At 31.6% G+C, this 27,979-nt stretch overlaps 1 protein-coding gene and 2 long non-coding RNA genes across 8 annotated transcripts in view; 2 read left to right on the top strand and 1 right to left on the bottom strand.

Annotated features, from left to right (window-relative positions):
- Positions 1–8: 8 nt before the first annotated feature.
- LOC141460272 (uncharacterized) lies at positions 9–27,593 on the bottom strand. Of its 5 annotated transcripts, XR_012461833.1 has the most exons (11): positions 27,438–27,593; positions 26,480–26,689; positions 24,053–24,285; positions 23,653–23,783; positions 17,748–17,939; positions 15,271–15,325; positions 14,411–14,584; positions 13,129–13,364; positions 10,587–10,731; positions 6,237–6,345; positions 9–421 (listed from the first exon to the last, which is right to left on the bottom strand). It is a non-coding gene; the product is annotated as an uncharacterized lncRNA (long non-coding RNA). The 5 variants fall into 5 exon arrangements; XR_012461832.1 differs by lacking the exons at positions 24,053–24,285; positions 27,438–27,593 and adding an exon at positions 26,770–26,902 and having other exon boundaries at positions 33–421; XR_012461831.1 differs by lacking the exon at positions 24,053–24,285 and having other exon boundaries at positions 35–421.
- LOC141460267 (U8-agatoxin-Ao1a-like) overlaps positions 2,053–27,979 on the top strand; it is a 69,651-nt gene continuing 43,724 nt past the window's right edge. For both annotated transcript variants that reach the window (XM_074140107.1, XM_074140106.1), the window contains exon 1: positions 2,053–2,213. In XM_074140107.1, coding sequence (XP_073996208.1) covers positions 2,111–2,213 — 103 coding nt within the window. In that variant the 5' untranslated portion in view covers positions 2,053–2,110. The remainder of the gene's footprint in view (positions 2,214–27,979) is intronic.
- The window catches only part of LOC141460273 (uncharacterized), a 16,157-nt gene continuing 15,084 nt past the window's right edge, over positions 26,907–27,979 (top strand). The window contains exons 1-2 of the long non-coding RNA XR_012461836.1: positions 26,907–27,041; positions 27,483–27,566. This is a non-coding gene — a long non-coding RNA (uncharacterized lncRNA). The remainder of the gene's footprint in view (positions 27,042–27,482; positions 27,567–27,979) is intronic.

Below are 27,979 nucleotides of genomic sequence, written 5' to 3'. Positions count from 1 at the left end.
TCGCAGTTGGAAAGTAGATAAAGTTACGAGCTAATTGAAATTGATCTCTTACCGGATATACAACGCTATAAAGGTGAGAGTAAGGTGGTAAAGCTCTTTCTCATACTAAACTGTCATTAAAGCTACGGTATATTAAAATGTTAAGGAACAAGGCTTACCAGTACGAAACTACTGAAAGATTTGGAAACCAACAATGCTTCTTTTTCTGAAAGGCATCTTTCAAGATCTGGCCAAGAAACCTCGTCTAGTGATCATAATTTTTAATGACTGATGAGTGTTGGATGAGACTGATGGGTTTTGACGTCATTCTAATGGATAGCCATGGATGGTATAACAGATGGATGGGTCTGTCTGCTGACGTCACCAACAATGCTTGTGCTTTGAAGAAATTTATTCCAGCATATGAGTCTTTTCCAGAGTTCTAGAATATTAAAAACCTGTATTAATATTATATTATAAATTTAAAAGTATTAAAATATCTGATATGAACAACAGAAACATGTCTTTTTAACAATAAGATTTTATTTTATTTAATTAATTTAATTTTAATTTATTATTTTATTTATTAATTTAATTAATTTAATTTGTATTTTACATAAAATTATTTTATTTTTCAAAAAATATTTCTTATTCCAACTGATTTCTCTAGAAAAATTTGCGTACATATGTTATAGATCTATACGCATCTAATGACTGAGTAAAGAAATTTCCTATTTTTTCAGCTGGGCTTTACATCCAACTGCCGACTAGATGTCGTTGACATAATTTACTATAAATTTCTCATATTATCCATTAAATAAAATCCAAGGCCTAGGACCAGGAATAGAACCCAGTCATCCACAGTTTAAGAAAAGTAAAAAACATCTGTCACAATTAGTCTACGTAAGCGAACCAATTCAACGCTATCAAAAAGATGATCAAATCTTCTTCTTAATTACAAATAGAAAAGTTACAGCAGAGAGGAAGCAGTGTAGGACGTAGCTTACTCGAGAAAAGCTGCTTAATGGTTTTCGCATTTGGAAAAAGCTTCTCCATAGAGTAGGAAAAGTGTGATAATACGTCTCCAGAGTAACCAAGGCGAAATAGATAAAGCAATAGCATGTTCAGTTACATGTCATAAACGTACAATTAAAAGGGACCTTGTCGCTTTAGCTGACCAAAATTCAGTAGGATGCGAAGAATCGAGTGTCCTAATTGTTAAATGGCTTGGCGTTCGAAAAATCAACATCTGCAGTTTATTGTGCAATGTCACTTACAATTTCTGAATTGCCCGTTTCAGTATGAACACAGTTTATTAGAAATATGCGTGAGAAAAGAGGTTCTTGCATAGATTTAATAGCTGATAAATCATCGTCGGATTTATTGATATCGCGAAGCCGTTTACTTTAATCAACATTACTCTTTATTTCCTGCAGCGAGTGCCACTTTAGGGTGTTTACCGACTCCAAATCCTTGGTGACTTCAACTGTCATACCCGGGAGAAAAAAGGTGCACAGTTAATATCAAAAAATTACTCTATTTACATTAGTTTCCAAAAATCTGTTCACATTACATGCAGAGAGCGTATATAATGTTCGCAAATGTTTGGCAACCATCGTCAGAGCCGAACTGGTGATTGAAGTATTCGCTTGCCTGTGCCCCGCATAGAGCTGTTTTCTGCGGGTGGGGTGACAATGAACTCACGTGTGGCCAAGTACAAATTTTACTTAAGGAGGCTTAAATTAGTTTACCTTTTTAGATGTTAGGGAAGTCTCTAGTAAAATTTACACAAAGTACTGTGAAATAAATATTGCGGCAGTCAACGTGGTAATATTTCAGGAAGATTCAGCACTTTTGTTCCTATCTATGGCTTGTGTAACATTCCCTATATTAGTTTTAATGTAAACAAAAACTAGTATAGTTAACAATTAGTATTTTTACAAACAGACATAAATAAGAAAAAGAATGTGAAAAACAAGTGCATAGGTTTTGGCGGGTGTGGGTGGGATATGAATGCGGGGGTGGCAAAGTTGACCATGCGCCGCCTCCGCTGCCTTCATGCTCGGAAGGCCGCCTCTCTCCAGGCCTCTATATACTCTACTGGCACAACTTACCCACTGCACACTTCATCATGAGGTTTCATTCAATCCTCTTCGGCTGTTTTCTAGCTCTTATCATCGTCCTCACCCTGCCAGACATTTCCGCCGCCAGTCCGGCTTCCTATTTTGACGATGGTATGTACTACTTCTCTTTTCTTTTTGTTTTTGCACTTTTTTATTTTGAATTATTAAATTATTTGTATGCTTTTTTATTCTTAGGCTTGTCAAATTTCAAACATTTAAATTCTTGAATCTTAAATAAATGAAGATTATCAAAAACTGACTGTTGATCTCTTTAAAGGCTATATAAAAATAGTTTTAAAAAGTTGCAATTTAACCTATTGTATTTTTTTTTTTTTTTACCAGCTTTTCTTAATTGTGCTGCTCATATTCTCATGAATCATTTTCTTTTAAAATTTTGTCTAAAAGTCTAATTAGAAATCAAATATTGCCCGAAACAATCGTATAACTACTCCTCAAATAGCAACAAAGTAGTAACTGACGTTTTCTATTGGATTAAAGCCGAAATAGAATTTCATCTTATTTTTCTTAATTTCAAAAACTTGTTTGATATTCTACTATTTCTGCTTAGCAGCAAAGCTTGTTCTTTAACATCTGTTCTCTTTCCATGGTAGTTCTGCCTAATCCAGCAAAACACATTCTAGAGTAAATGAAAATTTCGTTTTAAATTTTAGTTCTTTTTTTTCGTATTTTAACGAAAAATGCCAACCTTTCGCCATAAATCGCACTTTCTGTGGTTCTATTTCACTTTTTTCACTTCATTTTCGACATCATCATCAAATTTTCTACAACATAAATCATATTTATAACTCTTTTACGAATAACTCTAGAGACTGTTGGGTTAAAAAAAAATTAGAAATTTTGAAGTCTATTCTTCTTCTGAATTTAGCTTTAAAATGCTTAAGTTGCAGAAGTTTTTGTAAGATTTGTAACAACGTGGTTATTACAGAAATTCTTACTTTTAAATTGATATAATAAACTCTTATTGGATTTTGATAAAAAATTATATACACATTAATAACTCAAATATCCAACTAATTGTGACATAACCGGGTTGTGGGTTTTTTAAACTTTTCATGTATAATGGCTCAATGTTCTTTGGTCGGGTTTATGCAGGACCAATCTGGATAGTATATTTGCCTTTTCTTCTTGTTCTTTCAAGAAAAGTTTTCCTTATTTTCTATCAAAAGTTAGTAAATAGTAGATTAGTTTTAAAATCAGTCTTTCCAGCAGTCGAAACTTAAATGTCCACTTTCTGAACTTCTATGACTATATGAAATCAATCTTTGAACTGTAAAATACACGTGTTATTTAGTTAAAATATAGGTATTTGTGACCTATTTTTGATATTATGTGAAAATACAGGACTTTCTTTAACTGCTATTCATTACTGTACAACTGTTAAACTAGTAAAAACTTCTCTATATTCTCAAAGTAAAGCGGAACTCCCTGAAAACTGTTTTTCCAAAATATTGTTTTGCAGCAAAGGAATATATTTATGCAAAAGAATCATGGAAATCCAATGGGTCAAAATGATTCTTATCCATTTTGCAATCTTCGCCCCATTCTTCTTATTCCGAAAGTGTTAAAGACTTACCGGAGGCCTGGAAATGTCACTGAAGGAGGTGACTATCCAACTTGCTTTACAATTGTAACCAATAAATATAATCCCAAGCCTAAACCGGGAATCGAACCCAGTACCATACAAAACATCTTAGCTTTGCGGGTCTCGCTTCTAACCGCTCGGCAACTATGGCGCCTTACATCCATAATATTATTCGTAATTTAACATATAAGTAAAATAACAAAATCGGCGGACTAAAAGTATCACTTTACTTAAAAGATTTTAAAGTCTTAAGCTAACTTTTTCTTCATAATATAGTTCCAACGATAATATTTAATCTTTTTATTCACACTCTATGAACATGTTCTATTCTTTTTGTTTGATATATATTTTTTTTATCAGAAAACATTGAGTTAGCGATGTTCTTGGGTTATCCCAAAGATACCTTACTGAAATTTCTGACCAAATCCTCAGTCCGAAAAATATCAATCCATTGGAAATTAAACTGGATTGAAAGGCTTTTTAGAATTTGCTTTTCGAATTTTATTTCTAGAGTAAAATTAGTTTGAATTAATTTTTATTCAATAACAGTTTGAACTTGGACATAACGTTTGTTATCTCTATTTCTTTGGTTCTGAACCATTTTCTCAGTGACTATTGATTTTAGAGGGATTCTAGGAGAGCTTTGAGGTATAATCTTGTAATCAACTATCCTTTCAGCATTATTCTAAGTACAAAAACTTCGAGGAAACTGAATATTCAAACAAAAGTATGTTATGAAAAATGGTTTGTTAGTAGTAGGTGTTGAAAGCTCGCCAATTTCAACACGCCATGTATGATGATGTATAATGATGTATTCCCTTATCCCCTGATTTTGGCACACATCCTTGACGAAAGTTTAGAAATAGGGAAAAAATTTATTCCTTTGATTTATTCTCATAACTATGTGACAGATATTCTGTGCCTCCGTTATGAGGTCATAGATTCCCATGAGAAACATTGGTTTAGACGTCACGAATCTTTCTCATTGCAAGCGAACATTTTTTTGTTTTTTAAAAAGCATTTCTAAAAGTTTGGGCAAAACTTTATATGGTCTTAAAGGTAAAATTTAATGTTAATTTGTTTACTATAGATTTTATCTTTTTTGAAATTTCACAGATTTAAATTTTTCGAAACTGTGGATGAGATTTCCTATTAACTGTTCTCTGAAATGACGTGGTAATTTGCGCGTTGAACACGGAGGAATGACTTCCACTTAGCAATAAAGTACCCAAAAATAGGGGTTAAGAAATTTCCTCAAGCCAAACCAGACATATCCTCTTGCGTCCCAAAACTTCATAAATATTTATTTACTCAAACTCTTCAGTACATCCTAGTCAGAAAGAGATGCTATTTGCGTTTCATTATTCCTTTTGTAAAACTTCAAGCGTAAAGGCATCTGTTTGCAACATTCCAATTCTTTTTTAACTCCTCAATCTCTTAATCTCAAAATTGCTTTTTGATGGCAACGCTGTCTGTCGTGGCCAGCACGTTCACTTCGTCATTACCTTGTATTTTGTTACACACTGCCCTTAAGGTGTCCATTGCCTACACAGTTTCACAATGCGAAAATATTCTTCGAAATTCGAGAGAACACAGTCCGGAGGCAGGCAGAGCAAAGATAAAGGCTCTGGGTACTAATCATCTCAGCCATTAAAGTATTTAAAAAAAAAGAGCTAGACATATCTATTGGTGTTTTAAATATAAATCCCAACCAATCCTTTCATTGAAAAGAGATATGCAACAGGTGCATAGGCCTTGCAGTCTGTACACTTAGTGGCACAGAGTGTTGAAACTTCTACTAAATAACGGTTAGGAGAGAATTTTCATTACATTGGTCATTTTAAATTGGTATTACTTATACTTTCCCCTAATAAAAGAATAAAGTATTTTAATGATATTATTAAGAAATTTTGTGAACTGCATGCAGTTACTTCAAAGTTTAAAGTAAATCGGTTTCAGGAAAATTTTAGCAAAAATTAAATTGAAAAAACAGTAAATTCGCTCTATCGTTTGAGGTCACAAAACAGTACATGGATGTACAAAGGGAAATTTTCAAATTTAAGCTATGATATTTGTTTTTCAAGTTATTTTGAACAAAAAAAAAAAAAAACTTCATGAAAAAAATTTTCCCTCTTCACTACAAACACCACAATACTTCCTTGCACTACGCTGAGAAAAGCAAAAACATCTCTGATGACACAAAATTATCCATAAAATTCGCTAACACAAACTTTAAAGAAGAAACGGTATTGCCAACTTGGTATTGACAATTCTTGCAGTGCAATTCACGATAATTTGGCAGACAAGCTAATGACGGCTGCTGAATTGACGCTACGTTGTTAACAAATAATGCGCAATAGTAGTTACAATGTTATTGAGTTGGTACTTCTTGATTGCAATGGACACTTAAAACACATCATTGCGATTCACTACTTCTGAATGTTTCTATCTGATCCTGTTTAAATAGTTGAGGTCAGTGCACAATCGAGGCTTAATCTATTTCCTAGAGAAGGGTAAAACAAATAAATTACCTTACGACTTAAGGAAATTATCTTTCCCATTTTCATTTTCCAATCTCGGATTTTCACTGAAAGTAGAAATCCAATGAGTCCAAAAAATGGTTTTGTTTGTTTGCAAATTCTGAAAACAAAACGAAAAAACATTAATTAAGGAAACATAATGAAATTGATAAAAAAAAAAAAAAATCGTGACAAACAAGTAACATATCTTGATCATTCATTGAAAAGGACAAACATATTTATTTTGAAGTTATACATAGGTCACATCTAGGACAGTCATATGTTGTATGGCTTTCTCCAGAAAACGTAGAATTTATTCATTTTTATAGCCTCTTAATGCTGGAAATCAATTTTAATTTCCATCTATTGTGAAAGGGAATTTTGTTCAGTTTTAAGCAATTACCTCCAATAATTTTTTTTTTTCAACTTTGTTAATGCTGTACATTTTGTTCTCAAAAACCTGCATTGTTAAGCTTCGCTTTAAAGCGCAACTCCAAAATTCTAAGTTTGCGGAAAATTCTTCAACTGGAAATTAGTTTTTACTCAACGGATTATTCAATATTGTTTGATATTTTTACGAAATTGGCTCTTCGGATTGTCTTTAAACTACATTTACATAAGCCTATAATTTATTTATCAATTTTCTAAAAAAAAAAATCGCTTTAGGCCAGTTTTTGAGGAGCGGCAGGGGTAGGCTTACCTTTAAAGTTTACATGTCAGTGAAATGAAAGGTTTTTTACCAGCTGTACCAATCTTGATGATAATTAAACATGGATAAAATGTTTAAAGAACATTTGTGAGTGAGCACCTTGAGAATATTAGCAAAAGAATGTCATGTGAGTGAGTTTTCATTCTACATATATGTTTTTATAGTTATTTATTATTTTATTGGCACGGCGACACTATTACTAGAAGTAATGTAGTAGATCTTTGAATAAAGAAAGATAGAAAAAGCTCTCCTACAGCAGTAGAGGATAACAGTCAATTCAATTACTTCTGCCCTTGGATATCACTCGAGAGAAAGGTTATATTGGGAAACTGTAAAAGTAGATGCCGTAGAAATAGGCTAAAGGTTACAAGGAATTATAGATAAGATAAAAAAAATTGTTTTATCCAACTTGCTACTAAAATAGTAAGGCAAAGGTAATAACATTTTTAAATTTTGGACGTTAGTTGCAGTTTTAGCAGTTTTCCAAATTCTTACAAAAATGAAAAATATAATATAAAACACGATTTTCTATAAATTTGTAATTTTAGAAATGCAAGGATGTAAATTGTCCAGACGGAGGTTCCATTAGAGAGTTGTTTTAGATTTGTTATATGCAGTCAGAAGTCTGCCATATTGTTTTCTACTTTAATGGAACTGGTTTCCCAAATATCTTTAAATAAAAATGTTGCTGACAAGACTGGCAGTTCGATGGATAAGACCAAAGTGATCCAAATGCAAGGTTCGCTCAATGTTTTCTGAAATGATGGTCAGAACTTCCGTGCTCCGAGAAGTTTCCAAAGTAAGTTCCCTTTGAAATGTTACCCACAATATCGGTTCTGAGAAGTTAGTTAATTGTGTTTTAGAGCTTCAATTATTAGATTTCTAATTCACCAAATCCATTACGACTTACTTAGAACTTTTTTTTTTTTCTATAAAAAGAAAACTTTTAGAAAAAGTTAATTAATTTTTGGTAACTTTTTTGGCTAATGAATTAAATTCTTTTAACATTTGTTTATCGTAAACTTTTAGGAAAGTTTTCAGCTTTCTTTAGAATTATTTAATGTTTCTACTTCTAGTTTGGTAATGTAATTGAAACTAAATGTTTTATTCGAAAACAATGCCATTTGTCTTAAAACTTTTTAGACTTGATTTAAGCACTACTTTTAGGAAATTAAAAGTTAAAGTAAGTTGGACAGTATTTTTTTTTTTTTGTTTTTTTACCATACATCTTGCCCATTACACCCAAGGTAGTCCAATATAACTTTGAAAGTGTTCAATTATTGTGGCAGTTGCCTCACATGTTCCCCTCACATCTTTGTTTATTTGTTCCTTTATCTGCACAGCACTTACAGGAGCAGCGTCGAGGTCAGCAATAATATTCTAGTGAGGAAAAGGAAAAAGTCGAATTCCCTATTCCTTTCTATGACTGTAAGACAACAGAAAGAATTCTCCAAACAAATTTAGGGCTAAGGATAACAAAATATAAAACTTATTTATTCATTCCCAACTATTATCTAATGGTTAATAATAATTTCTAATAATCAGCTTTTAACTTCAGATAAAGTTTCGAATGATAAGATCGCGGCAAAATATATAAAGCCAACTCGAAATAACTGTGCTACGCCCCTGAACAGTAGTCACTCGTCCTGAGTCAAGGGTAAAACATTGAGAAATTGCTCTTTAAATATGTTTCATATCTTGCAATATGTTGCGATAATTAAATTGCAAAACCTTCTTGACATTTTTTTTTGTTTACTGATTAGTGTGGGGAGAGAAAACATCAAATCTTTTCAATCTATTATTTTCCATCAATACTTCCCTGGAATTCTGCAAGTCTTAAATTTCTCTTAAATTATTTAACAGCCATTTACTTAATGACGTTTTGTGACTAATTTTATACGTCATATATATATATATAGAAGCTAAAGAAGATGAATGACCAAATGCTTAATTAACTTCTTCCCAGATAGTATTGGACAATCATCAGATAATTATTGTAATTAAATTAACAAATAAAAAGCATCTTGGAATTTCCTAATAACTTTCCACCCATCAACTACGAAGCAGTCTTGCTAATCTTCTATTTAGCGTTGAGAATTTGTCATTTTTAGGGGCCTGCTTCTGAATTATGTCACCGATAAAAATTCCTCTTTCGCCAGCAGGTCTTAGATCAGCTTATTTCAGTTGTAAGAGACTCCTTTTTTGACCAATAAATCGCTTAAAAATGACAATAAAAATAGAACTCTCTCTTAGTACTTGCTTACTGAAAAGATCTTTCTTATTACCTTTTCTCTGCCTCGAAAGTCGCTAAGTAATTTCTATCATCTTTCTATTAGAACTTTTGAGTTTTCATATCTCTATAAAAAGTTCATGATAAGGCCTTCCTACCTCTGTGACAGAAAATTATTTATACTTCTAATCAAAATGAAATTAATGGAAAATACTATGATGGAAATTAATCATCCGAACCATTTTACATGATGATTTGTTAAACGACAGATTAGGAATGTCACAATAACCTTGGCAGTTGACAAGGACAGTCCCCCCCCGAACTGAATGTGGCAGTTACAGAAGAAAAATGAAAACATGATTTTCAAGGAATATAATAGCCGCTCTCTTTGAAAAGAATACTTTTCTTTTTTCTTTTTTGGCATACAAAAAAAGATTATTGCTAATAAAAACTGGTTAAGAATTCTTTTCGAAAGTTTAATTAAAAAATACTTTAACATTCCTTACTTGGGATTGGCAACACTTCCACTGTTATTCTAAACTGTAATTTTCATTCCAACATTTTCGTTTTTAAATGAGAAACCATACATAAAAGATAGTTTTGGATAATAAGAATCCTGTTTGAGTGGCACAAGAATTTCAACCTAAGAATATTTCATGATTTACAAATAATGTCGAGGAAAATAAATAGAATAAAAAATCTGATATGAAAATTCATGTACCTTTTTGTTACCGCTGTTAACTCAAATAAATTTTCTAATAACTAGGAAATGTACGAAATAAATAGTTTGCTTTACATGTTCACTGTCTTAAATTATGCTTTTGAAGAAAGCGTTCTCCCAGAATCCTTCTAAAATTTTAGTTAGGCACGGTTAAAGTTCGATGAAGTCGATAAAGCCATCATTGCCTACCTCCCAAACTTATAAGTTAGGCAACGCATTTGATAATTATAAACATTTACAGGTGTGTATACCTTACTATTGTAAGGTTTAATATATATCTTTATAGTACTTTAACTTAACCTCACCACTCCTTAGAACCCCTTAAACGAAGTTCTCTTATAAAAGTAATAGACCAGCTTGTATGTAACGTGTACATAAGTTTAATGAAAATGATTGGGAACTTTTTAGAAAACTAATAATTTGTACAAGAAGCACTTCATTGTTTTTCCCAAAATTTGGAATTTTGATAATTAAATTAAATGTCTCCATATTGTACAGTTCAGCACATCGTACATTACACTGAAATACCCTTTGTGTAAAAGTCTGCCCCCTCGTCACTCCCAAAAGTGCTTATAAATGATTTTTTATAGAGTAAATATTTCAAATGAAATTTCAGTTTTATACAAATGCACCGAGTGTAGGCAGTGCGTTTTATAGTAAAATACCTAAAACTTAAACATTGTTTGGTAAAATGGCACTTACGGATAGCAAACATTATCGAGAAGCTTTCTGTCGGGTACCTTCCTTGAACCTAAACCACACTGTCGGGTTCCATCCTTGAACCTAAACCACACTGTCGGGTTCCTTCCTTGAACCTAAACCACACTGTCGGGTTCCTTCCTTGAACCTAAAAAAAAACATCAAATTAAGAGAATTTTATTTAAAGTAGTAATAGGAAAAGAGATTGGGTTTTCAGTTTTCTTAACACTTAATTATGATCAGTTCAGTTCCAAAATTTGTCTTGTTAGAAATTTTTTGTTTTTAATGTCACGGGAAATCAAAACTTGTTGATACAATTAAGTTCAAAAATCACTATTAATAACAATTCAAGATCTAATTAAGAAATGTAATATAATGTAAATTCTATTACTCTACTAATTAAAAAATGACGGTTTCTTTAAGAAAAATGGTTATTATCGTAAATTATCGAGTAGAATTATTAATTATAAAATATAAAGGTAAAGGTAATTTAGTAATTTACTGATGAAGTGTGTACAGAGAAACAAAATTACAGTAGAATATGAGTTTTAATTACAACGCTTCAACCAATATAGCGAAAGTTTTTACATTTCTCACACTTACCAATTTCTTAAACTCAATTAAACTTAGTCAAGATTTATATCTTGTTTATACCTTTAATGAAAATAAGTGAAGGTAGTACAGTATAACTGTTTGTCAGTATAAATAACATAGCTAGGTACGAGAAGTAAATATTTTTAAGAATTTCAGTGACAATGATTAGATTATTCACATAACCGAAGTTTTAATGGAATTATTGAATTAATAATTGCATTTTATGGTTAGTTTTGAAATATTAAAATTTATTAATTATTTAAATTTCAATTTTATTTCCGAAGGGATGATATGAAATTTCGCTTACATATTTAATTCGTATAAATATTTTAAGGTGATGTGGCCTTATGTTACACTGAACTGGCATTTTGATCAAACCGTAACATAAAAGACAATCGCCATAATCATTTGCCTTGAAATGTGAAATTTACAGTAAATGTTCAGACCAACTTACGTTAGTTCAATAAATACGAATTGAATCAAAAGTTATCGATTAGATTGAATTAAGTAAAATTCAAAATTAAAGTCCGTGTACCGTAAACGCACAAATCTATCATTAATCAGCTAAAATGAAATTTACTACCCATTACTAGCTAATAATATCCTACTAGAAATGTGTAATTATCAAACCAACCTCCACAGCAACTACTCTTTCCTGGCCCGTACAGAACAAATACTGGTGTCAGACTCGTCTGATGTTCTCTTGTACATTGCGAATATTGCTTTCTGTGCACATTTACTTTGAAATTTCTTTGAGCGTAAAATCAAGATTTTAGTATTTCATTCATTTGCATGTTTTTACCATGGAAAATGCTCTTTTGAATTGGAAGTCAGACCAGCAATACCCCATTTTGCCAAGCCTATTTTGTCATTAGATTTACTTCTAAAATTATGTTATCAATGAACCATAACTATTATTTTCTTTTACAGCAATTCTTACAGTAACTCTAATTATCAGGAATTTTCCTTAAATTATAAATGTTTAGCCACTTAAATGTAGTTGGTTAGGATTGAACTTCTATGCAGTTTCTATCTAAGATTATGAAGAATGGAAAGCAACGAGCGCTTTCATCTTTTCGAACTCTCAACCATTTTTAAATCTGTAAAATTATTACACTTTCCAAAAATTATTTTTCCGGAGAAACGATTGAAATAAAAAAAAAAAGGTTAGGTTTGCTTGAATACCAGTTTTCTATAAATTGGAAATTCTAGCATTGCTTTTAACATCCACAATATTTTGTAGGTTCAGAACAGTAAATTGTTGAGATAGAATTACCAATAGCTTGATATGACTTTTTTATTTTTAGAAATGTTCTGACTCAAAACACAGGCTAAAATATTTTATATTTTAGGAATATTTTATTCGTTTTCAGCTGACCTAAAATTCTCCTAACACCACGCAATTTTCGGTGAAATACTTAATTCGAAAATTTTAAACAATGGCAATAATTGGTTCGTACTGATTTAAACTTCTATTTGATCCGTGAATTGTAGCGACTGGGCTACAGGTTGTACACAGCTGATCTAGAATTGAACAGTTTGAACTCCATGAGGTTCATTCATAATAAAGAATTGTCTTTATTAAATAATCGTACGCTCAGCCACTATTATCGTAACAGCCTGTCTGTTATGTTCCCTTTGGAGAGAGACCTTGGACTCACATTAAGCCAACATTATAGTACGTCTTTTCTGTAGTTTATTTATGTATAAATGACATAACATTTTATCGTGTGATTATAAACTTATCAATATTCTTAACAGAGTGAGAAAGATAAAATCCCAAGAAAAACCACTCCTATGAAGTAAGAATTTAAATGCAATTTCTCCTAGGCTATTCACGTAACTGTACCTTTAGCTCTGCGTCCATAATGGATTTCCTGTTTTCATGAATTCGGCCTGAGTTTAATAGTTGAGCTAAGGATACCATAGGACTAACTAAAAGCAAATTTACCTGATTTGGTGCGCAATATTCCGATCACAGCCCTTTCTGAATGTCTTTTTCATAATCTATTCTTCTGGCATACTGCAAAATAGTGAAAGTGTGAGAGGTAACTGGAGATTTTTCCATTTGCTCCCTCCTGTCCTGGCTATTCCGACGTCTAATCCAAAGGTTTTTCTTTAAGAAAGCCTCTTTCATTCCTCTGCCTCAGTATGTTCAAGTTTCCATTGTTGTCTCCGGGTGCCAACCTTAAAAATCGATATCCCTCATTGACATCTTAAAATGTGACGCATGCTTCTTCAATAATTTTTTTTTAAAACAACTGTTTCTAACAGTTAGAAACAATAAAATAATGTATAGTACTAATTTTTACCAGGTAAACAGAAATCAGTGAAAATTTGTACCATAGCAGATTGTGAAAGCGCAACTACTTGACACAGACCAGTGACAATGAAACCAGATGTGAGAGCTTGAAATGTAGTATCTTTAAATTTTCTTATGGGAGAAGAAGGAGTCGACTGTTTAGATAGATTGTTTGAGCAAATAAATCGGGAATTTAAAGAAGACAATTTTTAAAAAAGCTTTTCATTCTCAGTATAAAAACCTGAAATTAAGTTAAGAAACGTTATTTGTCTGATGACAATAATACTTACTTAATGAGTAATATGTTTAAAGCCACAGGGCTGTTTCTTAAATTAAATTAGGCTGTATTTCGTTCGGAAGCACAGCATTACTGTTCCATGTGTAATAATGTCTCAAAAAATTCTGAGTTGGAAGAATATCAGTAGACCAAAAGTGCGAATTTTAAGAAGAGAAGCTACAATTCTCTATGTAAAGGGATTTTTTTGAACGTGGACAAAGAATGTTATGGCATATCAGTTTGAAGATTTTTCTTCCCTGAGAATAAAAATAAGTTCAGGAGGAGCTGTGATGTCACCTGTTCTTCTACAGTTATACTACATCTTCGAAACAAATTCTATGTTTCGAAAAAATAATTAACTTAAATTCCAATAAGTGAAAGTCGTGTAACAAACTTAGGTTCTTGAAATAATCACTTTCTGTGGCATTTTTTTTTTCTTTATTAAAAATAAAAAACAAAATTCTGGAAGGAAGGCAACCATTTTTTATAACGCAGAAAGTATTACACCATAATTTGACACCTGTCCCCGAGTAGTAAAATAAAGTATAAAAGTTCCCAATTCCCAAAAGAAGCTATTTGATATATAACTAGAGTGGGGCATAAATTTCTTACAACCTACTACATTTATCAGAAAAATATTTCTGAAATACATACCTCCAAATTGCGTGAACATACTCCAGTTTTCATTTGCAGATACGTGTACATATCTGAAGGTGACAAGTGGTTTAGATTCATGGATACAGACACATCTGATATTCACAAATTGAATGTTCCCTCTATTACTAGCTACAGTTCTTTGAAGTTATTGATGAAATTGCAACGGATATCCTACAAAAGTTAAAATAAATTCAGATATTTATTTCATAAGAATAAATAGTAGCTATTACAAATATTATTATTTTGCGGCAAATACGTAATAATGTGACGGTAATTCTATAATAAAAACGAAAATCCTTTTAAATTTAAGGACTGAAAAAGTGAAGTTATTTCTTTAACTAAAAAGTAAATGTCAAACATTAATGCACTCAAATTTAATCCTCCGATTTAGCTGCTAGACTAGGTAAACACTTTGGTTTAAGACCATTAACTTTAGACGCTTCTTTTAACAGTATATAGTAAACGGAAGAATATTTAAGTCAACAAACTTATGAATTCAAATCCTAAGTTTCAAAGAAATTTAAATTTAAGTTTAATTTCAAAGAAATTATGTAAACTGCGGTAAGAGGGGTGATATTCACGTTTTTTTATTTTTAAATACATATACGCTTTGTAAAATACAGTTAGCGTTTAGGTTAAACAAAATTCCCATTTTTTAAATCTTTATTTGATTAAATACCAGCTGCCGTAAATTATAAAAAGTAATCATAAAATTTGGGTTAGATCTTCTCGCTCTTTCACTATATTTCATTATTATTCATACAAAAGTGTCATGATTATACCAGAATGTTCAGAAAAAAGATCATGGTTTATTTTATCTCGTTGAAATATGTAAATTATATTTTCAAATAACATACTTTGAATGGATAATGGTTCCCCTCGCATCTAAGTAGAGATTAAAAAAAGTCATACCTACAACAAAACAAACAAAACCCTTAGATTTGTCCTAGATTTCATTAATTTTATAATACAGTATTTACAAAAATGTTTACTAAAACTCACGTCAGCAATTGTAATATGTATAAGATTTACGGATTCACCAACGAAAGATTTCAAGCATTGTTTACACTCTCATTGAACTTGTTTTTAATAGGAGTGAAATGTTTAGAAAATTCAAATTAACACACAAATTAAGGAAGAAGAGTAGGTATTACTTTATTTACAAAATAACCATTATATTAGAACCAAAAGAGAGGGACTAGATAACAATAGAATGTGCACTGAAACAGTAACAAGGCTAACAATAATGACGAACTACAAAGATAAAACAATAAATATTTCTAAAGAATAACAGTAGATGGGTTTGTGAGGCGGAAGACTGGACCATTTCTCCCTCAGAAAGCCCACTTTGATGATAGAACTCATGAATTCAAGTCATCTCTCATCCATCGAACAAAGTAACCATGTTTTCTTATCATCAATGGGGGGAAAAAAATAAAAGTCTCCCGTTAGTGATGATTTTGATATGTATCTTCCGGTACATCGCTCACTCGTATAACACAATTCAATTTAAATTCATTTGAAAATTCAATGATTACTAATGTTTAGTTTAAGTCCATCAGACTCTTCAGAAGTTCGTTTTTTCTTTGTGACTACTACAAATTATGCTCACAATGCATGTTAAAACGATCGATTGTGAATTCAGTAACTTATTTTTATTCAGCATATTGAAGATAAAGAAAAAGAAGGTTTGGCAATGAGAGAAAGAATATAAGAAATAGAAATGCTCTGAATAAGACCTGACAATTGTATGAGTAATGTAATTGCTTATTTTTTAGACGGGCTTAATAACCAACTTACAATATTGGTTATCGTGGGCGTGTGACAGAATATAAACTTTCCAATGAACTTTTTCCCTACAAATAAAAATAATTGGAAATCTCACCATACCATACCTCGCCCTCTGATTATAAGTACATTCAATCACGTTTAAAATGAGCCTTATCTATTATATTTAGGTATTAAGTAAGAACAAATGAAGATGACATTCTATTTTACTCTACTTAATATAATACTTGTGGTGCTGCATCTAAATCACCGGGCAGAATTATTAGTAGAACGAGACATAACTTAAGACTTCCGTAAACTCGAAGGCAAAGTTGAAGAATTTTTATTTTCACAAATTCTGGTAAATCTATTTTGAATTTTTACTAGAAAGATCGCTTTCAGGACACTTTTTAGAAATTAAGTTGTAACAGTTATCTCCACTCTCAAGTTAATTCCTTAAATCCACAAATAACATCCTATAAGAAGTCAATAAAATAATTATGGCTGCAAACAGAGGTAACTTTGGACAGATTAAGTAAATTAAGAGAAATCTGATAACCAGGAATTCCAAAATTAAGCACTACCAGACACAGTTTACTAGTTTTAAAATAGAAAGCTTCTCAAACCTGGATAGCAAGTTCCATAATGGAAAATTTTCCAAAAAATCCTGGGTCCAGTAAAAGGAGGTAATTTGTGAAGATGCAGAAGAAAGAACTTTAGAGTGTTAGTACAGTACGGAGAAGCTGATGGGAAGAAGATTAGGCTAAACACATTGGGTTGGCGAGGACATTTGGTTAAAATGAGATGTCAAGAAAGATACTAGAGGAAGAGCTGCAGCTGCGAAGACTCAATGAGGAGGCCAGAACCCACTAAGGTTGAAGCACCAGTAGACAAATAGATATGAAATAATTTGTATAAATAAAATGTGTTCCCAAAATTCCGAGATAAGATATAAGTTTTACTTATTCAGCTTCTACTTATTAAACTCTTCTGGTACATACCCATATTGGGATAAATTTGACAGTTCGGCCCATAATAGAAGCTTAACAACGCAGTCTGTTATAGTAATCTACCAATTCCACATCTTTTTCATGAAGCACTTTCATTCGACAGCTTAATTTTACTGTTTTGAATGAAAACGGAAATATAGATACATCCGGATTTGATTTAACACACATGACTTTGTAGAAATGTTATGTAGGTAGCAAGGAATTCAGACGCTATAGAATTAATAATCTAATTTGACTCCAACATTGCTAGACACTTCTAGGTAGAACTGTGGTCGTAATAGTTTGCAATTCAAAATTGTAAATTCCTCAATGTCAACTTTCACATTGCATTGAATTCTCCTCTCATACAGTCTGTATAATTTAAAGGTAAATTATAAATAAATTTCTCCATTTAGCTGAAGAGGTAATTAATTGCCTTTACAACGAACTGAGTTTTCATTGGTTGCAATTTTCTTCATTAATATCTAGTACAACTTGATGGTCTTTCGTTTTCCTATAATTCTCTGAGGGGGGTATGCTTTATTTTCCGATCAGAATTTAAAAATTGACAGTATTACCTGTCCTATAATCCAGCAATCCTAAACCTGTTCCCTCGTCAACGTAAACGGAATCTTTTCTGAGCCTTCTTACACTGCTTTCTACTTTCACATCCCTTAGTTTTCTGCCTCTGTTTCAGCTTCATATTCTGAAGGATACTGATTTCACTATTCCTTAAGCCTTGACTCATTACCTTCTCGGCAAGTCGGCATCTGAAATCATTCAGCTGTTACAATGCAACGGACAGTATTGCAAAATGAAAATTAATTATTCCACAGCAGTCTGGATGACCTTAGTTTAGTTTGTGCATCGCGGTTGCCTTAAAATTGAACTGAACCTGACTTGAACAGGATGCCGTTGTTCCTTTCTTTTTCTTTTTTTTTTTAATAGACTTACGGTCTCAGCGTTGAAATTGTCTGCGTTTTGAACAGATCATGTTCAAGTAAGGTTGACTTTCCATTAAAGCTATTCACTATTTGACCTAACTCTATGCTAATTACTTCACACAAAAATTGACACGACCAAATAGTCAGACAAGAACTGATGAGAAAGTGAATAAGGTAGTTTCTGTTTTTCCCAAAATATGACTCATAAAAATCATTTAAATACCAACTTAAGTTTGCTCATGATGTTAAAAATTAAAAAAATACTTTTTTAAAGAATTAAAACACAAAAGAGAAATACAATTTTCATAAAACATAATCGGAACCTCAATAAAGTCCTTCACAAATAGGGAGGTAATGCAAACAGCTGTTATTTAATATCTATAAATTAACCTGATCAGCACTTGAGAATATCAACGCAAAATTTAATTTAATTAAGTTCCATTCAAGCAAGGCAACCTAAGCTAATATACTCAACAATAGAGTGAAACTTATGCAATAATATGAATTATATTGGGCTAGAGGAACAACCGATAGAGACCTTATTGTTTAAACAGTAGTCGTAGAATAGAATAGTAACTTTGTAGTTATAAATTGATGCTAATTGGGGAGAAATCTGCTACTGGTTTCACTCTTAAGGTTTTGGGTTCGCGTCCGGCTAACTTAAGTTAAATTTGCTCTTCCTTCGAGCCTCATAAAGCACACAGTTGAGGACAGTATCAATAAGAAAAAAATACAAAGAAAATAAGAAGAATCAGGTGCTCGGTTGAGGCAACATATACATATGTAAGTTCCACTTTTATCCTCTTGCCAGCTGTCCCAATTCCCATTACAAACCATTCAGACTAACAAGGCCAAGCCGCAAGAGAGTAGTAAAGCAATACAGCTTACTTATCCTGATAAGTAATATTTCTCTTTTGGAAAGGAGTAAGGATCGTCCAAGTGGTGAAGGCACGCACGTTCAGGAAAGTATCCTTCAACAAAAGCAGAAGAAAGTCTCATGGCAATTATAATCATAGAGATAACTCGTTTTTATCATCCAAACTTCTTTGTACACAGGGTCTTCTTCGTTTACACCTTATTCCTCTATCTTTTTTTTTATATTCCCTAAATTTTCGTTTTTCTACGCTTCTAGTTTTCAAATTTAGATTTTTCACTAACTTCGTTTACATCCCCTTGCCTTCTTCGCAGATTTCTTCTCCTTGCTTCTATACTTGACTGCACACCTTTTGCATCTTTATTTCATGAATTCAGCTTTATTTCAGTTTCTTCGTTGTCATCATTCTTAACTTTTAATTCATCGCTATCTTTGTGCCTTCGTTTCGAATTTAGCTTTACTTCTGATGCTACATCTCCGTTAACAGTCCCCTCACATTCTACTTTTAAAGCTTTGTCACTTTTAAGTACTTTAAGCATCGTAGTTCTTCATCAGATTTGATGCGCCAGCCGTAAAAGATATCGTATTTTTGCAAGCAATTCATTAATTTCGTTAGCAGTACCCATCATGCGTTTGTTTATATGAAATAGAGATTCATGTTCCCAAATTTCGGCACTATATTTTTAAGAAAAGAAAGGATAAGTTTTTTCTTGAAAGCACGCGAATTAAATTTAACAGCAGGATTTGAATTGAGAGCTTTCTGACAATTTAATTTAATCTTTGTGTACCTATCTTCAAGCACTAACAGCATCTTGAAACACAGTTTAATAACCTTTTAAAAACCTACACTTCAAAGGGGCCCATCTCTATCTACCCATCCCTCTATCCATACGGTATAACTTGTTTTATTACTTCTGAATACCATTATAAAAATTACATCTATATATTTTTTTTTAACAGTCCAAAAATCATGAAGAGCACATTTCGGAGAACCCACATTGTTTCCTAATGAAAGTGGAACTAACAATATTCACAAATTATAAATTAGCAATCGAATTCAAAGAAAAATATTGGAGCACCAGATAAATTGAGTCAAGTTTAATATAGCTGTTCTGAACAATGGAACAGATTTGAATACGTTTTGTTTTAAAAGGATGCAATATGGTGCAAAATTTCCCGCTCCGGTTGATAAGCTAGAAAATAGCTTGAAATATACCTTCATGAGATACAACGTAATTTATTGAACTATTCATCAAATACAGACAATGATCAAGAATGCTTTCATAAAGTTTTTTAGTAATTAGCTTGTTTTAGTAAAGTAATCAATTATGCTTATAGATCTACATCATATAGTTTTATAGTTGATAGTTTTATTAATTAAAAAGCACTGGGACATGCAGTAGGATTCTGCCCAGCGCTCGAAGACACGAAAGCCCCTCGCAAACAACAAAAGTCCTCTTTCGGTCAAAGTTATGTGCAGCCTAAATCTGTGGTTTTCAAACATTCTTTATCATCTGCCCTCTTCTTGTTCATATTAGCCCTTCTATTCTGAAGTCACCTACGGAATATTTAATATTTTGTGGCGTTTGTTTACATAAAAAAAATATATTTCTGATTAAAACTGTGCGCTCCACTATTTGGAAAACACTGTCCTAAATATACACAGATGCTATATAGGATTTCTCCGTGAGGAATGGACTTCAGAATGGGAATGGAGTCAACCGGTCCTAGTGGGTATCCCATAACTTTGGCCAAAGTAGTGGATGGAAAGTATCACTCTCAGATATTGCACTTTATCTACTCTCAGGTCGCCATTATTGGTTTTGTGGCCGAACATGTCCTGATCATATGGACGTGAGGGAAACGAAAAAACCAGTTAGTGTTCAGATTGAAAAAGTAGCTGGTATGGATTAAGTGGATAACAAGCTACTTCAGTTTGGTAGGTAATGAGCAAGGGGACCAGATAGCGAAGAGTATCAGCAACTGGAAATAGCGCTGACCTACTTTGTTGCAAAAAGGTTCATAAAATCTTCTTGTAAAGAAGAGATATAAAAGTTAAAGCACATTCAGGCAGTTGGAAAGCTGTGACGAACGCTGAAAGAAAATCCTGTACCACATACGCTAAATATAATAGAGCCTATAGCATGACCAGAGGCGGAAACTACCTCCAGAGACATCTGCACAGAATCTCTGGATAGTGCCCAAGATGAGATGGATGGACATCATTTACAGTATGTCCTGCTTTAAGGGGACGCGACAATGCATCAGATGAAGGCACAACCCAGAAAACACCACAATATCAAAACTTTATTCGGTTGCGAGGAGGCTTGGATATATCGGACTTGGTCATCGAGAAAAACAATATTATAGCAAACAAATATTGTGACTCTAGGAAATGAACTTACTGCACGGCAATTATGCAATACTTGTGTTAAGTAATAATGGAATTTCTGAATTTTCTCTTCTGGGAAGTATTCCCCAAATAAATCTCTACGTGTCAATCAGTATAAAATTCACGATAATGACAATCAACGATTTGTTATCTACTCCAAACGATTTTGAGTATTTCAGGCTGTCCAAGATGCAACAATATAAACAAGTGACAATCATGTTACCTAGAAAAGATACTAATGGCTGCCATGTTTCCGACATAGAATGCTATCTAGCGGTTGTTCCAGATAAAAATACTACAGACAAAATAAAACATCAAGATAATTACAATGAGATATTAACGGTCTTTAAATCTATTATTGTAGTGTTTATCAAAACGTCTGTTAGTCGCTCACTTTTCTCATAATGTATAGTACCATAAGTATAACGAAATAAAGTTTTTCAGAAAAAGATACAATTAAAATCAATACCTTTTAAATGCAGTACTAATAAACAATATTCTATTTCAATGTAAAATAAGGATAAAATTTAGAGGTACAGTTGTTAAGGGCAAAAATGGAGCTCACTGAAAAAGTAATGAGTTTTTGTTCAAAAAAAAGGGAGCAATGCTCTACAGGAGCTCAAACTTGCAGCTACTCAAAAGATTGAGTGGTTAAGATCAATCAACCAGACAATTTTACAAGATGATAGTTGATCGTTGGTGTTGTGAACTATTTATGATGTAACTGGAAGAAACTTTCTTAATAAGGATATTTTTTCCTAGATATCTAATCTTGAAATTTCAAGCTTAAAAAAGAGAAATAGTGTTCACAGTTTTTCATCTTATCAGACAAATAATATGGCCTCCCTTAGACGGAAAAGTTGCGGAACTAAGTGGCATGTTTTAAACAAATGAAGAAAATTCGCTGACCCAGCTGCAGCGGTGAAGAAAACATACAAATCCCAGGAAGGATCACATTTCAGAACGATAATCTTACTGTAGAGGATCACAATCACCTTGTTATAGTTCTCAATATTGAGTGGGTATTCGATTAAAATTTTGAAAAGGTGGGTGCCCTAATGGATATCTAAAAACATTTGTCAATTTCAACAAACTTTCAAATAAAAATGCTCTGAATACAAATAGAATGAAAGTGGCTTTTAATTCCATGTTGTTGAAAACAGTAGCCCACACCTCTAACAAAAAAGAATCAATACAAATCTGGGATACCATTTTCCAATTTCCACAATTAACATTAAAAAAATTTGAATGCTTCAAAACAATTCTCTATAAAACAATAATTTTATCATTCTTGGACAGACATGGTGTGGGTAAGTGTCAAACCACAATCTATAATGCACGTCATGCTTGAATCTCGTTGTTTTGATTCATTATTAAGCGAATCCACAATAGGAGTACCTAGTATTGACCAACTCACTTGCTCAGAAAAAAATTTATGTTGATTGTTTGAGTGTTTTTGTTTTAACCAGACAATTGATTGCCAAACTGGAAGCAATCGACATTGTTAACTAAGCAAGAGTCCCTGAGAAATCATTATTTTTCAAAGCAAATATTTTTTTGATAACAAGCGAAGTAAATATTGATTTCTATGTGAATAATTTAATCACACAATTTAAAATGATAAATATTTTAATAATTCAATTAGTTATAGAATAGAGAGGGTCTACTGAATGTCTCCAAATCAATTTTTTTTAAAGTGGTAAACCCTAGCCGGAAAAACCATGTTTAATATTTTCAAGAATCTCATGAATTTTCCAGTACATATTTGTTTCATTCTTTATATCAACAGCCAAGGATAGATAACTTGATTCGCAAGAAGTGAAAACAGGAACTCTTAGGAAAATTGCATATACAAATAAAGCATCTTCCTCTGCCAGGTGTTCAAGAAAATAGTGGGAAATAAGTGAGGCATTTTTAAACGAGTTACCCTTCCGCCACACTGCGTTCTGATTTCCCTAAAAGCCTGCTTCCACTAACAGAAAAAAAGAAAAAAAAAACCTTTTAAGATTTTGTTTATCTTATCTTTTGAACCAACAAAAAGAAAAACAAAATATTAACCCTGGAAGATAAATTCTCAAAATGAAAAACCCTTTACGCCATTACATAATTTGGAATTGGTAAAATTAAAATTCCGTAATTGCACGTTTGTCTGATTATTGTTTGTAAACTGTTTCTGGAAGGATTTTAAAGTCATAGAATTTCACAACTATTTTTTTAATACACCTACATTTTCACTATAATGGAGTATAAGGATATAAATGCTCTCTACTTACGCTTTCTCAACTGAATCAATCCAGTGGACAAGTCACGTTAGAAAGAAATCCGCCAGAGAACCTATCTCACTATTTGCTTGTAATGTGTCTCTTTATTCTGTGAAATTCTACACCAGAAGTATCTTCTTCACCTGTAACCAAAAACCATTACCTAGGTTTTTAAATAAAAGTAAATAAATATATGGATGGTAGCAAGAAAGAAGCATTTCTTTTAAAATAAATAAATAATGTTATTGACAAAAAACTGTGGGCGAATAAAGCAATGCTATTTCAAAAAACAACGTTCTAAAGTAATCATATACTAATGATTTAAGTGGAGAAATTGATACTTATTAATTCATAAAGAGCTTTTATTAGACTTATTTTTTAATATCTGCAAACTTCTATATTTTACACTTACCAATAATAATATAAGCTTTTAGAATGCTCCTATTTTATCTATAGTTTTGTAGGTTACATTATTATCTTAACTTCTATTGTAAGAATGTTTTTTTATCAGATTGATATTGTATTTTACTTTATTTTTTGATGGTATAGGCAGTTAGCCTGAAACACTTCATGATAACTGTAATTGTATATATTTGTAAATAAATAACTTTAATTTCAATTGCAGATTGGTTTTCCTCACTTCAGCTGAAAATATTTTAATTTAAAAATTATTTCTTTAATAAATGTGTATTCTTACATTTTATTTATTAGTTTGTCACGATTTTTCAAGCGGTTTCAAAATTTACTATTAAGAATACTCCAGGGGCCTTGGTAATGAGGTAATATTGACAGTTTCAAGTGTCAGCAATTACCACCAGTGATGGAAGTCAGGCAACACTGTTTTCTACACAGTGAACCATTTCATTTTCGTCTTGAAGTGTTACTCTAATAGAGCAAGAATGTGTTTAACACATTTTTTAAAGACCCACATAAGTTAACGGCGACATGCGATTGCTTAGCTAAAGTAAATACTGTTCAGAGTATAAGTATTTTTTGTTCACTCCCAGGTCACACGTCTCAGATGTCGTCTAACATAATTTGGTAGAAATAACATGCTGTAAAAAGATATTTTTACGAGATACATGTACCCAGGAGAAAGTATAGAGTTAAGCCTTTCCTCCCATCAAAAAATTGTAGAAATAAAAGTTTTCCATTTACAAGCAATACCAAAAAAAAAAGTCATACATTATTCAAGAAATTCCAGTTCTCATAAGTTTGATTGGATAAAAAACATGGATGCATTAGTTGACTGCTTTTTAAACAAATTCTCTAAACATACCATATGTTTTGATTCCGCGGTGGTGCAGTAGCTTACGCCAGCGCGACCCAAAAATATGTTTTATGACCCTCTAGTTGGAGCATCCCTCCAATTTAGCCTATAAGACTTAAGAGAGCCATATATGCCCTTCAAAACGGCAATAGTGCCGTTTCTTATTCCTTCTTTTAAATTTACACACGCCTACGATTGTACGAATCACCTTCTAGTTTTGTTAGAGCAATGCTGTAGTTAATTCACGGTGTAGCGAAATTTTTCTCTTGCCTGCGATTTTTACCAACTATTGCTACCGATTATTGACGAGATCAAGCAACTTGTGGGTTGCGCCTTCAAAAGGGCTAAGTTTTTTTTGGGAGAACCATGCGAACGGTCCCAGGCCAGGCACGTAATGCTATTCTCCTGAATGAGCGAGAAATCAAGCTATATTGACTAATATAAGAATGTCAATCCAAACAATCTCACATGCCTTGAATTAAGTTAGTAGAATTTGATAGCCTGCAAAACCGCCTGGATGTCTTATGAAATTGGATGCCTGGAATTGATTATCCTTCGCTTATAACTCAGAGCCACAAATGTATAACACGTAGCACTGAATAAACCAGTGTTTTTAGGATATTTTTATGGCCCACTTACTCGAAAAATGTTAGCTAGAACAATAAAATTTTTAGCACCTAAATAATGCTAACAATGTACGTCTCCAATGACACGCCTATCTGATCCTAACCTAGACAATGAGCTTCATCTTACTAACTACATTGTGATATTTTATATCATAATTTACCTTGAATTGATTGAGATTAAAAAAATCTACAATGAAAATAAAATTATCATTCTGGACTAACAAAAACTTTAAATATTTTACAAGATTGAATTTATAGTACACACGATACATACAAACTTTCTATTTTCTGTTACATATATTTTCTTACGATGGCTCAGATGTTCTTGTAATGTCCCGATGTCCTTATATCTAATCTAACTACTCGGCCTCTGTGTCACATTTTTATCTCTTTAGTGAATGTTTATTATCTTTTTTATTTTGTTTAAAGTGTTAAATCCACATACAATTTGGAGATCACGAAAAAATCTCGATTTTTGCCAAACTGATCTTCGTTGATAAAGTTTTCTAAGAGATACATATACTTTCATAAAGCCGTTGGAGAAAAAAATAATTAGAAGATTGAAATAAACTTAATTGGCACATTAATAAGAGCCCTGTTACTCCTTTGTAACAGGTACATTGTATCTCTATACAAATAAAAGTTGAATTGAATAATAGATTTCTGTATTTCAATAAACAAAGAAATAGAAGAACTAATAATAACAGTACGAATTCTAGAGGATATTATTGAAGCAATGAATTTAAAGAATGGAAACAGCTGGCAATGGAAAATTCTGGATAAATTTAGAACAATTAGTATTTTAATATAATACCTTACACTCGAATTAGATAATTATAAATGAATAAATAATAAATCGAAACTGGAAGTACATTGCCTTTGTCTAAAAAAAATTAATAAAAATATACATACATATATTCCCAAAAAATAAAAATCTACTCACCATGTGATGGCCAGTAAAAGTAGTTTGAAAGTAAAACTTCCTTTCAATAGTATTTTGAAAGATATAATAAATAATTTGAAAGATATAATAAAATAACGAGGTCTTCAGTAGTGAGAATACTAGTAAAGAACACTGGATTGGTATTGTAAATTCTATTCGTTTGGTGACATTCAACTTCAAGACATTGGCTAACTCTACAACGATCTATATCTGAAACAATAATTAGTGAATTATAATTATTTGTTTAAATATATTACATTCAAATAAAATATACAATTTAAAAAAATTACTTTTTATTCATAAACAGTTAATCTTTTCTGTTTTAGAACATTTATGTTTAAATTCAGGTTATATTGAATTTAAATAAAAAAATTATATTTAATAAATATTTTTAATTATAAATTTAAAAATATAAAAATTGTTTTCACTTTTTTGGCTGGTATTAAAATGTAAATGAGTTACTTTTAGAATATTTTGTATTCCTCTAACGGATTATCCGCCAATTTGCCCTCTAGTTGTGCTTCCGAACCCAGGAGTTCTTGAACTCGGTATGAAACTACATGTGAGTATTTTTTTAAGTGTAATTAACTTAATCTATGTGCATAATTTACATAATAGAAATTTATTTAAAAGTTGAATAAGTTATCAGGGCACTTAATAACATTTATTTTGTTTAACACTAATAAAGTTAAATGAAAATTAGGACTATAAAATTATCCATCCCCAATATCTAATATGGCGTAATGAACTTCAAATTTATTTAAATTTTATAAAATTTATTTTATTTTTTTCTGTTTCATTGAAGGCTATTTACTTTAAAAATAGTTTTAGTTGATATATTCAAATAGATCTCACTGTTTCATGTTTTTTAAAAGTGGAGAATACATTTAATGTTAACTAGTTGTCTTTACAATGAATTAAAAGTCATTAAATTATTTGAATCTTAAATCTTACATACCTTAAATTTGGTTGTGTTCAATGAAAAACTCACTTTACATTACAGTTGCAATAGTCGTACTGAAATTGTCTCCAGTCCTTAACTGCTGATTACTTTCTGAGGAAAACTTATCTACTAATTTATTTTAAGGTTAGTAACATCTAACAGTTACTGTACTTCATTAAATTCATTATTTTTTTTTGTAACATTTGTTTTTTAAATGGAAACTAAAGTCAACAAATAATTTGCAGAGTGCGTCTATAAGTTAGATTTTACTTTAATAATTAAACATAAATTATTAATGAACTTTTACTGGAAAGCAATTACGTATTAAGCAAAAATATTACTAACATTTACGTTTGTGTACTTCTACAATATACTACTTCGAATTATTTCATTTTTATGGTTTATAACCTAATAAAAAGTCGTGGCACAAAACTGTTACACAGTTGTATGTAAGCTACAGTTCTACAAAAAAACTCTAAGAAAAAACTTCCCCACCAGTGCAGTTTTGTAATTGAATTATTTCCAAAACAAATGGATGTACAGGAGAGGGTTTAGTA

This window comes from Rhodnius prolixus, unplaced genomic scaffold (genome assembly GCF_049639745.1).
Source record: "Rhodnius prolixus isolate KJV_2025 unplaced genomic scaffold, Rpr scaffold_6, whole genome shotgun sequence".
In the NCBI taxonomy this organism is placed as follows: Eukaryota; Metazoa; Arthropoda; class Insecta; order Hemiptera; family Reduviidae; genus Rhodnius; species Rhodnius prolixus.
The sequence above is the reverse complement of the archived record's forward strand: the minus strand, read 5'-3'. Positions and strand labels throughout refer to the sequence as shown.